General features: G+C 40.0%; 1 protein-coding gene across 8 annotated transcripts in view; it reads left to right on the top strand.

The window, feature by feature from the left end:
• Positions 1–14,016, top strand: part of LOC134348442 (protein unc-80 homolog) — a 238,655-nt gene that overhangs the window by 26,749 nt on the left and 197,890 nt on the right. For all 8 annotated transcript variants that reach the window (XM_063051833.1, XM_063051834.1, XM_063051828.1 and 5 more), the window contains 3 exons: positions 288–418; positions 4,325–4,586; positions 8,966–9,100. In XM_063051833.1, the coding sequence (XP_062907903.1) occupies positions 288–418; positions 4,325–4,586; positions 8,966–9,100 (528 nt within the window). The remainder of the gene's footprint in view (positions 1–287; positions 419–4,324; positions 4,587–8,965; positions 9,101–14,016) is intronic.

Genomic DNA, 14,016 nt, shown 5'->3' with positions numbered 1-14,016 from the left:
ATTTCAAGAAAACATTATAAATCTCTATTTTGGAAAGTATGAACAGTATTTTGGTCCACTATTTTGCTTTTTATTTAATGGAATGAAGGTGAAAAAAAATGTTTCATATCTCCTTTCATAGCTCTGTAAGTTGCCTGAATAATATGTTTGAATTATTCATTAACATTTAAATTGTATTGGTATGTTTTGGCAATTAAAATATTGTATAATCTCACTGCTTTGAGTTAGGTAACAGAATGACAATTTAATCAACTGAGTCTTAATTTATTAACTCCGATGATACATAGGGTTTTCAGGTGGTTTGTGAAACCAGTCAGTTGGAATCTATAGCTCCAGAAGTCAGGACACAGAGCTCACAACTAAAAAATTCACCTGAAGCTGCGGGTGCTTCCAAGGACAAAAGAGCCTCTAACTCCAGGTATCTCTTTCTCTTTTAAGTATCAATAAGTAATTGTATTATCTTACCAGTTTGTTGGTACTACTAAGTATTCCTGCTAAGGATATAATAGAGGTTTATTTCTTGGTGGTGAAGCCATGTTTCAATACACATTGCCAAATAAAGGGTAAAAGAGAGGTAAGTGGAAAATGATGCTGGAGAAGTAATAATGGGAAACACAGCAATGGTGAACAAACTAAATAAATATTTGGCATTTGTCTTCATTGTGGACGCCAACAACATGCCCAAAATAAAATAAAGGTTGGCCAGAAATGAGTGTAGTCTGTATCAAGAAGAAGGTGCTTGAAAAGCTGAATGGTCTAAAGTTGGATAAGTCACCTGGATGACTACACACCAAGGTTCTGAAAGAGGCAGCTGAAGAGGTTGTAAAGGCAGGAGTAGTGATCTTTCAAGACTCACTAGTGTCAGAAATGGTTTCAGAAAATCCCAAATGTCACTCCTCCATTTAAGAAGGGAGGAAGGCAAAAGAGCAGAAGTTATAAGCTCAACCAACAGGAATTCTGCAGATGCTGGAAATTCAAGCAACATACATCAAAATTGCTGGTGAACGCAGCAGGCCAAGCAGCATCTATAGGAAGAGGCGCAGTCGACGTTTCCTATAAATGCTGCTTGGCCTGCTATGTTAACCAGCAACTTTGATGTATGTTGCTAGAAGTTATAAGCTGATTGACCTACTATTAAGGATGAGGTGTCAGGATGCTTGGAAACTCTTGATAAAATAAACTGAAGTCAGCGTGGTTTCCTTAAGAAGAAATCTTTCCTGAGAAATCTGTTAGAAAATTTTGAGGAAGTATCAAGCAAGGTAGATAAAGGAGAGTCAGTGGAGGTTACTTACTTGGATTTTCAAAAGACCTTTGATGACATGCAGTAAAAGATACAAGCCCATCTTGTTACTGGAAAGGTACTAGATGCTACTGTAGAAGACTGACTGACTGGCACAAGGCAAAGAATAGAAAAAGGGGGCATTTTCTGGTTAGCTGCCCATGCCTAGCGGAGTTGCGTCCACTACGTTTCACATTATATGTTAATGATCTGCATGAAAGAATTGATAGCTCCATGGCCAAGTTTGTGGATGATACAAAGATCTTTTGTAGGGCAGGTAGTGTTGAGGAAGCAAGGAGTTAGCAGAAGGAATTGGACATGCTGGGAGAGTGGGAAGGAAGTGGCAGATGGAGTACAGTGTAGGGAAGTGCATGGTCATGCACTTTAGTAGAAGGCATAAAGACATTAGACTATTTTCTAAATTAGAGAATTCAAAAATCAGAGGCATAAAGGGACTAGGGATTTCTCGTGCAGGATTCCGCAAAAGTTAACTTGTAGGTTGAGTCGGTAGTAAAGAAGATAAATACAATATTAACATTCATTTTGGAGGACAAGAATATAAGAGCAAGGACGTAATGCTGAGGCGTTATAGACCATTGTTCAGACTGCATTTGTGACCAGCTTTGGGCCCCTTATCTAAGAAAAGATGTGATGGCATTGGATAGCGTCCAGTGGAGGTTTATTGCAATGACCCTGGGGATGGTAAGATTAATATATAGATGTTTGATGTCTCTGGGGCTGCACTTGAGTTTAGAAGGATGAAGGAGGATATTCTTGAAAACCATTAAATATTGAAAGACGTGGATATAGTGGATGTGAAGAGGATGCTTCATATATTGGGATGGTCTATGACCAGAGGGCATAGCCTCCAAATAAAAGGATGTTCCTTTAGAACAGAGATGAGTAGAACTTTGTTTAGCCAGAGGGTGGTGAATCTGTGGAATTCATTGTGGTGTGGAGGCAAGTCATTGGGTATATTTAAAGGGGAGGATGATAGTTTCTTGGTTAGTAAGAGTGTCAAATGTTACAGGGAAAAGGCAGTAGAGTGGGGTTAAGAGGGAATTATAAATCAACCATAATCAAGTGGTGGAGCAGAATTGAAGGGCGGATAGCTTGTGTTTCTCTGTTTCTAATGGTGTTATCTGTGCAGAAAGTGGTGCAGAGGTGAAAGATCTTAGTGAATGGTAGGTATAAGGGGGCCGAATGGCTGCCTCTTGCTTCTATTTTGTATATTTTTTTGACAGTTTTATTCTTTTCACTTTTAAGTTTGGCTTTCTAAAATTTTATTTCTCTCAGAAATTTTTAATTTGAATTATTTATTATAATTTTGACAACAGAACCTTGTCTAATGAATTTTAAATAACTTCAGTGGAAATACTTAATAATTCAAATCAACTCCCCTGGTAACTGCATCCATGTTGCATTATCACTGCTTGCTTTCTCATTGGTCCTCTGCAGTTTTTATTCCCAAGTGTCCCTAATATTCCTCTAACACCCTTTACTTTGAACATTCCTGCGGAGATGTGGTGGTGGGGGGGGTATTTGCATTCACCTTTGTTAAGCCCAGTCTATTCGCATCCTGTCTCTTTCCTCATTTTCCTATGTGCTTCTTCTCTGTGTTTTTTATACTCAGCCTGATTCATTTGCATGGCTCGCTCTTTTTCTGCTTCATCCCACTATCACTTAGTCACTCTCCCTTTCTACCCGTGTTGGAATGCAGGATGGATTATATCTATAGCAGCCCCTTTTCAAATGTTTTACAGTGTTGTCATCTTCTCCAGTTTGCTGAAAAGCCCTTCCTTCCTGTCAAAGACTGTTACGTGAGTTTACTCCTTATTCTTTACCGTTCCTATTCTAAGGCCTTGATTCAGCTGTTCCTGTATCTGAGATGCATCACCAGTGTGGCATTATCCTCTTAACCCAGTCTTTGACAAAGTGATTGATCTTGTACTGTCATCCTCATTGTTGGACTTGGTACACAATTTTCAGCTGAAGTTTCTGATCTTAACACAATATTTGTCACATTCATTATTATGGTGAACTCCCCCATTTTCACTGTTCTACATTCCATATTCCCCTCAGTAATTCCCCCGCATTGATCTCCTTCCTATGTCATTTATAAAGTATACCAACTGGCATTTTGTTTTCCATTACTTCTACACATCAACAAAATTAATTTCTCCTTTGATCTGTCAAACATATTTTCTCATATACTACAACATTTTCTTTGGTCACAATTCCTAATATTGTACACTAGGAAGTTCTGTATTCAGTCCTTGTATTTTTTATGAACAATGTTTAACATTATCACGTTTTGTTGTGTTTCCAAATGGCTGTTAGCCCTTGAACATAATAATACTGTTTTTTACATATAGAACCACAGGCTCCAGGGATTTGTTATTTTCTCTGTTCCCATACAGTGTTTTATAATTTTCTAATTCTGTCTTTTCTCATCCTGTGTGCATTTTATTTCTGTTTTCTCTTTGTTATATCTTGTTGCACATATGTACGAAAGGGACAGCTGAGTTTTCAGCAGCATATAGTACAACTCCAATAATCTGTCATATTCGAGATTCATACCAGTATTTCCAAATTGTTATTCCCTATTAATATCCAACCTATTTTTATTCACTTTTATATTATATTATGATTTCCAATTGAATGGGGTAAGTTTAAGGAGAGAACAGGAAACGGTCTGATTAAGTAGAGCGAAGAAATCAAAGCTCCAAGAAGTCCGAAGGAAGCAGGCTGCTGGTGAGCCGGAAGGGAGAGCAGGAACTGGAGTCTCAGCGAGTCAGGAGGGAGCACAGCAGGAACTACATTATAAGGCAGATGCTATTGCTATACCATTGGGATTTCACAGATGGTTAGATAGCAGATTAATGGAAATGTATTATAACAAGTAATGGATCTGGTGTTTGAGTTGAGATGAAAGGTTGAAAGATTTGTACATTTGTATCCATTTAATGAGAATTCTGTTAATTTTGAATATGATTTTAAACTTTTCTCTTGCTTCTAATGCAGCATAAACTACATCTGTTACAGAACTTCATTAACCGTTCCACTGAGTCAAAGGTCTCGGTACGCCACCTATTTTGACATTGCTGTATTGCGTTGTCTGCTGCAACCCCACTGGTCAGAGGAAGGTATCCACTGGGCATTGATGTATTATTTGCAAAGACTTCGACGGATTTTGGAGGAGAAACCTGATAGGCCGACTGAACCAGAGATAAGCCATTTGCCCAGACCACGCAGTAGCTCCATGGTAGCAGCAGCTCCCTCTCTGGTTAATACCCATAAAACACAGGTAAGAAAATTACAAGATCACATCTGTCAATGCAAAAAGTGATTAGTTTTCTAAAACAAGGTGCGTGAAATAAATAACACAGGCCTGATTTATTTTTTTTTTAAACTGGTGAACATTTCTGGCTAGCAGTTAAATAGTTAACATACCCCACTAAAGTTGAATTAAAGATTTGCAAGCTTAACCTTGATTTTCATAGCAAGGTAGTAATAATTAATATCTTGTGCAACTTGCTGTATTTATGCTTGGCAAGAAGTGATGTGTAATACAAGTTTAAATTTCACTTAACTCTTTTCAAAATGGTGCTCATTTTCCTTTTTTGAATCAGACCTAGTGATGTTTGTGGATCACCTTGCAAGAATATTTGCTAATAAAGAAGGGACCCAGTAGTGTACATACAAGAAACGTATTTTCATTTTGCAGGGCAATTGCACCATTATAGTACACTGAGAGAACTTAGAGGTTCCACTTCTAAGAGGTGATGGATGTGAATGTTTCTTGTATTTTTCCTCAGAAACTTAATTCATTTTTGATTCTCTATTCATTTGTGGAACTGGCAATTTCTGCTGTAAAGTTATCCGTTTGTAATATTAATTTTGCTTTTCTCTTTCCATCAAGAATGACTCACTTTCTGGGCACTTCCAGTATTTTCATTTTGATTTCAGTTGTCTACTGATGTGATGGTTTTATAATCAGCTTATGACCACTGGCAACCTTAACCTTACCTATCAGAGATTCCCTTTGGTCTATCCTTTCTTCTCTCCCTCCCTCCCACATCCTCGAATTGGAATTGGTTTATTACTGTACTCTCACATGTACTCAGGTATAGTGAACAGCTTGCCTTGCATATTGTTTACACAGTTCAATTTGTTGTACAGTGAACTGAGGTAGTACAAGCTAAAACAGTAACAGAATGCGGAATAAAGTGTACAGAATAAATGCAGTGTAGGTAGAAAATAAGGTGCAAGGTCACAAAGTGGTAGACTGCGAGGTTAAGAGTCCACCTTATCGTACGAGGTAAGCACTAAATAGAGTGATATAAGCTGTCCTTGAGTCTTCTGCCAGACGGGAGAGGGGAGAAGAGAGAATGCCCAGACTGTATGCTATCTTTAATCATGGTAGCTGCTTACATAAGCACTCATACTACGTAAACATTCAGTAGTCTTATTACAGAGTGATAGAAGCTGTCCTTGCGTCCAGTGGTATGTACTGTACTTTCAGGCTTTCGTACCTTCTGCGAGATGGGAGAAGAGAGAATGCCCAGACTGTGTGGTACTGTATATTTAATTATGCTTACATAGGCAGCAAGAAGTATACACAGAATTCATGGAGGGGAAGCTGGTTTCTGTGATATACTGAGCTGTGTACAGAATTCTCTGAAATGTCCACAAGCTGAATGGTTTCCATGCTAAGCCATAGTATATCCAGATAGTGTACTTTGAATGATCCATCGATTTAAAAATTGGTACAGGTCGACAGATAGTTGCTGAATTTCAGATACTTGCTGATACTTACAGATACTTTCTGAATTGGTACATGTTGACAGATACTTGCTGAATTTCTATACCCTTCTGTTGTATTGGTGAGCTTTCTTGGCTGTGGTATCTACATGGTTGGACTAGGACAGGCTGGTGATGTTTAGTCCCAGGAACTTGAAGCTCTCAACCCTCTCAACCTCATCACTATTGATATAGAGAGGAGCATGTCCACTACCCGTTCTCAAGTCAATGACTAGCTCTGCTGTTTTGCTGACGTCAAGGGAAAAGTTGTTGGCATGACATCGTGCTACCAAGCCATCTGTCTCCTTCCTGAACTCTGACTCATCGTTATTTAAGATACGGCTCGCTATGGTGGTATCATCTCCCTATTTGTAGATGGAGCCAGAGCAGAATCCTAGGGGCTAACATTTTTAATATCTCCCTGCTTCAATCTGAGGCAGTAAGATCTCCATGATTATTCTCAACACTGGCACCCCACAGGCCTTTGTCCTTAGCCCTCTACTGTACTCCCTTATACAGTCACCACGGTGTGGCCAGATTCTGTTCTAACAAATGATACCACCATAGTGGGCAGTAGCTCAAATAATGATGAGTTGGCATACAAGAAGGAGTTGGCATGGTGACGTGGTGCCATAACAACAGCCTTTCCCTCAGTGTCATTAAAACAACAGAGCTGGTCATTGCCTTCAGGAAGGGTGTGTTCATTGATAGTGATGAAGTTGAGAATTTCAGCTTCCTGGGAGTGAACGCTGGCAGCCTGCCCTAGTCCAGTGCCATGACTAAGCTCACAAGCTCTTCTACATCCTTGAGTCTTGAGGTAAGTTTAACATGTGGTACCTGATCAAATGTTGTTAGAGAATCTAGATACAGCAAATCAACGGTCCCTCAATGGTGTCTCATTAAAGAACCTTATTGGGTCAATCCAACAGGGGAGTTTCTTTCATCAGGCTTATTTGCTGGCCCGAGAGCAAAGCGCAGAAACAAATTTACGTATTTTGAGGTACAGCGCAGAACAGGCCTTTTCAGCCCAATGTTCTGCAGTGCCCAGCAACCCACTTATTTAACCACAGCCTAATCACAGGACAATTTACAATGACCAATTAACCTACCAACCGGTACGTCTTTGGAATGTGGGAAGAAACTGGAGCACACGGAGGAAACCCACACGCTCATGGGAACAACATACAAACCTGTTGCAGACGGTGTCAGTACTGAACTCTGAACTCCAATGTCTCAAGCTGTAATAGTGTCGCACTAACCACTATGCTACCTTGGCATCCAGTGGTCACAGCAATTTGGAGTGAAGAGGAGAGGACGCAAAAAGTCTACATATCTGGTGATTTTGTCTGGAAGAAGCTTGCAAAATACATTTGTAAGTGGTATCAAAGAGATAGTTAATATTAGACTGAAGAAGTTTGCTTTAGATTGCTATGCCTCTAATAGGCTCAAATAATTCTTTAATGTAATGATTGATGTGAGCTGCTTATCAGGATGGGGTACCAAGTAAGGAAATAAATAGAACAACTGGGGGACCTTTTCAGGGCGTAAGCTTTGTCTTGAAATGTTGAGCAGCTCAAGAAGACTCTTAATAAAACCTCATTCTGCATGTAAAGTGTGATCAGAAGTTGTGACAATTAGGAAGATTGGAAATCTATTAGAGTGGTGCCGTAACAAAATCCTCTCACTCAACTTCAGCAACATCAAAAACCAGGAGGAAGAAGCTGGAGGTCCGTGAGCCAGGTCTTCATTAGGGGATTGGAGGTGGAGAGGGTCAGTAGCTCTAAAGTCCTTGGCATTAACGTATCAGAGGATCTGTCCTGGAACCAGCATGTTAAGTGCCACCACAAGGAAGGCATGACAGCACCTCTACTTTCTTAAAACAATAGCATAGTTTTGGCATGTCACCAAGAACCCTCAAATTTCTATAGATGCACAGAGATGAATATCCGAACCAGTTGCAGCATAGCCTGTTATGGAAACATCAATGCCCAGGAATGGAAAGTGGTGGATACAACCCAGTCCATCACAGGCAGAGCCCTCCCCACCATCGTACATTTACATGGAGCGCTGCCACAAGAAAGCATCATCCATCATCAAAGGCCCCCATCCACCAGGCCATGTGCACTTCTCGATATGCCCATCAGGCAGCTGGTACAGAGGCCTTGGGTCCCACAGCACCAGGTTCAGGAGCAGTTATGACCCTACAACTATCAGGCCTCTGAACCGGCATGAATAGCTTCACTCTCCACAGCTTTGAACTGATTCTATGCCCTACACACTCACTTTCAATGACTCTTCATAACTCATGTTCTCAGTTTTTTTTGTTTATACAGTTTGCCTTCTTTTGTACATGGTTTGTTTGTGTTGGTTTATGTCTTTACTATCATTCTATTTCTGAACGGTCCATGAACACCACCTCACTATTTTGCTTTCTTTTTGCACAACTTATTTATTTTCTTTTATATTTCTTATTGCAACTTGGTTTTTTGTGTATTACACTGTATTCCTGACGCTTAACATCAAATTTCATGACATCAGCACAGAATGTTGCTGATGATAAACCTGACTCTAATGTATTATTTGTTGTGGATTCTATTGTATTTCTCTGTTTTTCCTGTAAATGCCTGAAAGAAAACAAATCTCAATATAGTACAGTATATGGTAACATATGCAGCATGTACTTGGATAATAAATTTACTTTGAACTTCAACTTTCACCACAGCTTCTAATTGAGGTCTATAAGCTATTTCGTTTACTTATTGCAGTTAAAATATCTATTGTAATAATCTAATGTTGCGCATTTCTCAAGAAGGCAGTAAAACAAGACCCGCAGAGCCTGGAAACACTTGAGAAAAGTTAAAATGTTATATTTGTCTTTTTAAGGATCTTACTTTGAAATGTAATGAAGAGGAGAAGTCACTGAGTTCTGAAACATTTGCAAAGTTGTCGGTGACAAATCTCAGAAGGCAGGCTGTTCCAGACCTTTCTACTGATCTTGGAATGAACATCTTTAAAAAGGTGAAGAATAACTTCAGAGATATTTATTTCCCCTAATCAAAAAAATTAAAAATTATATTGCTGGTGTAGTTAATATTGTATTTAAGTATTATTATTAACCTGTATGTATCAAGTGTCAGTTGTGGATAAAGTTATTGTGTATTAGTAATAACTATCAGTCCTGCTAAGTGTCTTTTGTTTTCCCATTTAGGTATGTGCAAGGGCAAATGTATATTAAAACAAAAAACATAAGAAATAGAAGCATGAGTGGGTCATTTGTTCTGCTATTCAACAAATCTTGGCTGATCTTTTGTCCTAACACCATTTTCCTTCCATATAATCAAATCTTTGATTTTTATTTAGTGTCCAGAAATCTGTTATTCTGCTTTGAAGCCATTGATGACTTGGCTTCCCCAGCCCTCTTGGGTAGAAAATTCCAAAGATTAATCTCCCTCTGAATGAGGAAGTGTTTTCTCATTTCAGTCCTAAATGTCCTATTCTAAGACTGTGTCACCTAGTTTTAGATTTCCTAGGCCAGGGGAAACATCCTTCCAGGTCCTTAAATATTTTTTATGTCTCAGTAAACTCACCTCTCATTCTTATAAATTATAAAGAATAGAAACCTTGCTTGCTTGATTTTTCCTTCCATAAGATTCATTATATCATGATGCAGATAATGATGCTTTGCTGCGTACCCTCTATAGTAAGCATTTTGATCCCACCAAGGACCCATGAAATTGAAAAACGATATACAGGGATATACAGGTATATCCCTTTGAAGCCTTGCATTTTCATCACTACCCATATTCCTGGGTTCCCAAGTAGTTTTGCAGATGGTTTTCCAGACTGATGGCTTAGATGTAATGGCTGCTGCAGATCTGCAGGTATCTTCTCTGTGTGGGAACTTAGTTTGTGGGCACATTTTCAGTTTGCAAACTGTTTAGGTTCACAGTTTGCAGGAACGGTGCCCTGTCATAACCTGTGGATGATTTGTATAAATTCCAGTAGTTTCCCAATTACCAATGTCAGGTTGACAGGTTGGTAGCTCCCTGTTATTCTGTACCACCTTCAGAGTCACAGAAATGTTCAGCACAGAAATTATGTGCCTTTTGGGCCACCACACCCATACTGACCTTTATTCTCATCTCTACTTATCCTACTTGCTTGCATTAGGACTGTATCCTCCTATGCCTTGCTTATTTAACTGTCTGCATAAGTACCTGTTACACAGTAATTTTATCTGATTCCATCACTTCTCTGGCAGTGTACTCCTGCTTTTAAAAAATCCTCTCAAGTTCCCTTTAAAATTTAATTTCTCCTTCTGGTTATTCTCTTTTGTGTTTGATATCTCCACCAGGAGAAAATGATTTGACTATCCATGCCCCTCATAATCTTACATACTTATGAGCACCCTTCATCTTCCTTTGCTCCATGGAAAATAAGCCCAGCCTATCCAGTCTTTCGGAACAAACAGTCTGCCGGAGAATGTACTGAGCAGCGTCTGTGAGAGGAAGGGGATTTTTGACATTTCTGGTCATTTCTTGTGTTTCTATCCAGTCTCTCCCTCTAACAAAAGGCCTTCATCCCGGCAAACTTTCTCTGCCCCCTCTCCAGTACAAGCACAATCTTCCTGGAGTGTGCTGATCAGATTCTAAGTGGGGTCATGTTTGCTTCCCTCCAATTTACAGAAGCCGTTTTGATTTTGTAGAACTTTGAAAGACAATAACCAGAGATTTTATTATCTCCAGGAATGTATCTTTCAAAGCTCTGGGATATAGATTCTCAGTACTTGGAGTTCAGCAGTTTTTGGTCTAATTTACTTTTTAGTTTGCAGGCTAATTATTAAAGTACCATATATATTTTTTGGTTTCATTTTTTTTAGAAGCTTTAATTTAGATCGTTTTATTGTAGCTATTTTAATACCAGCAATAACTAATCATGTAAATGTGTTAATGTTGGTTTTGAAGAAATATGGAGTATTTCAAAAAATCAAAAACATTCTGAATATTAATAGTCATAGAGGCAGAGGCATAAAGCACTGTCGAAGAGAAACAAGCCCTTCAGCCCATCTCGTCTATGCTATAATATTTATCTGCCTAGTCCCATTGACCTGCAGCTGAACCATAGCCCACAATACTCCTCTCATCCATGTAACTATCCACATTTCTGTTAAATGTTGAAATTTAATCTGCACCCACCACTTCTGCTGGCAGCATGTTCCACACTCTCACCACACTCTGTGAAGAAATTCCCGTTCATGTTGCCCTTAAGCATTTCACCTTTCACTTTTAACCCATGATGTCTAGTTCTAGTCTCACCCAACCTCAGTGGAAAAAGCCTACTTGCATTTGCTGCCCTCTCTATACCCCTCATAATGTTGTATTCCACCATCAAATCTCCCCTCAGTCTTCAATGCTTTAGGGAATAAATTTCTAACCTGTTTAATTTTTCCTTGTATCTCAGGTCCTCAAGTCATGGCAACATCCTTCTAAATTTTCTGTACACTCTTTCAGTCTTATTGGCAACTTCCAAGCAATTGTGGATCTGTATTCCCAGTTTCTTCTGTTCTACCGCACTCCACAGTGCCTTACAGCTCACTGTGCAAGTCTTACCCTGGTTTGTCCTCCCAAAGTGCAGCACCTCACACTTGTCTGCCTTAAATTCCATTTGCCATTTTTCAGTCCATCAACTTCCCTGGTAACTTCCTGGACAAACTCTGTAAGATTGGTTAGACATGACCTACCATGCACGAAGCCATGTTGACTATCCCTAATCAGTCCCTGTCTTTCCAAATAATCATATGTTCAGTCTCTTAGGATATCTTCCAATAACTTACTCACTACTGATGTCAGGCTCACTGGCCTAAAATTTCCTGGCTTATCCTTAGAGCCTTTTTTAAACAATGGAACAACATTAGCTATTCTCCAGTCTTCTGGCATCTCACCTGTGGCTAAGGATATTTTAACTATCTCTGCTATGACCACTGCAATTTCTGCATTGGACTCACACAGGGTCCGAGGGAAGACCTTGTCAGTCACTGGGGATTTATCTATCCTTATTTGCCTCAAGACAGTAAACACCTGCTCCTTTGTAATCTATAGAGTGTCCATGACCTCCCTGCTGCTTTGCCTTACCTCTACAGACTGTGTCCATCTCCCAGGTGAATACAGATGCAAATTGAAGATCTTCCTCATCTCTTGCAGCTCCATGTGTAGATGACCACTCCAGTTTTCCACGAAGATCAATTTTATCCCCTGCTATCCTTTTGTTCCTAGCTGTAGAAGCCCTTGGGATTCTCCTTCATGTTGCTTATTTGAGCAACCTCACTCCTTCCTTTAGCCCTCCTCATTTCTTTGTTTTCTCTTGCATTTCTTATACTTCATAAGTACTGTACCTCATTTGTTACTACCTGCCTATACCTTCTTTTTTTCTGAATCAGGGCCTCAATATCTCTTCAAAACCCTGGTTGTCTAAACCTGTTATCCATCATTTATTCTGACAGGGACATACAAGCTTTGTACTCTCAAAATTTCACTTTTGACGGCCTTCCACTTAGGAAGTACACCTTTGCCAGAAAACAGCCCGTCCCAATCCACACTTACCAGATCCTTTCTGATACCATCAAAATTAGCCTTCCTCCAATTTAGAATCTCAACCCGAGGAACAAACCTATCCTTCGCCATAATTATCTTGGCATTATGATCACAAGATGTCAAGTGTTCCCCTACACATACTTCTGTCACTTGCCCTGTCTCATTCCTTAATAGGAAATCTAATATCACACTCTAGTTGGGACCTCTATGTACTGATTAAGAAAACCTTCCTGAACCCATATAACAAGCTCTAACCCATCCAGCCCTGGGAGTCCCAGTCAATATGTGGAAAGTTAAAATCACTTTCAGTACTATAACAACCTTGCGTTTCGTACAATAGCGTGTGATCTCTCTGCAAATTTCCTCCTCCAAATCCCATGAACTGTTGAGTGGTCTATAATATAATCCCACTAATATGGTCATCCCTTTCTTATTCCTCAGTTCTAACCATCTAGCCTCAATGGACAAGCTCTCCAGTTTGTCCTGTCTGAGCTCTACCGTAAACACTTTCCCTAACTAGTAATGCCACCCCTTCCTGTTTAATCTGTCTTACTCTATCACATCTAAAGTAATGGAACCATGGAACATTGAGCTGCCTGCGCTGCCCCGCCTGCAACCAAGTCTCACTAATGGGTACAATGTCATGATTCCATGTGCTGATCCATGCCCTAAGCTCATCTGCCTTTCCTACAATACTCCTTGCATTGAAATGTACACAACTTAAAACATTAGTCCCACCAAACTCAACCTTTCGACTCCTGCCTTTTTATATAGGCTTAGCAACATCTTTCCCTGCAACCACCGCACCATCTGCTCTGGCTCCCTCCCCCCTGCAACCCTATCTTAACCAGCTCCCCCCCCCCGGCAACCCTATCTTAACCAGCAACCCCCCCCCCCATGCAGCACAAGCAAACCTTCCTGCAAGGATATTAGTTCCCCTGCAGTTCAGATGCAGATCGTCCCTCCTGGCAGTTCCTATCTTCCCTGGAAGAGAGCCCAATGATCCAAAAACCTGAAGTTTTCCCGCTTGCATGATCTCTTTAGGCACATATTAAACTGTATGATCTTCATATTTCTGGCCTCACTAGTACATGGCACAGGTGGCAATCCTAAGATCATAACCCCAGAGATCCTGTCCTTTAATTTAGCATCTAATCCCCTGAACTCACTTCACAGGACCTCATCATCCTTCCTACCCATGTCTTGGTACTGACATGGACCATGATGTCTGGCTGCTCACCATCCCACTTAAGAGTGCTGTGGATTCGATCCAATGTGTCCCTGACCCTGGCACCTGGGAGGCAATATGACATCTGGGAATCTCATTCTTATCCACAGAACTTC

The sequence above is a fragment of the Mobula hypostoma genome, chromosome 6 (genome assembly GCF_963921235.1).
Source record: "Mobula hypostoma chromosome 6, sMobHyp1.1, whole genome shotgun sequence".
NCBI classification, from domain to species: Eukaryota; Metazoa; Chordata; class Chondrichthyes; order Myliobatiformes; family Myliobatidae; genus Mobula; species Mobula hypostoma.
This window is presented reverse-complemented; position numbering and strand designations above follow the sequence as displayed.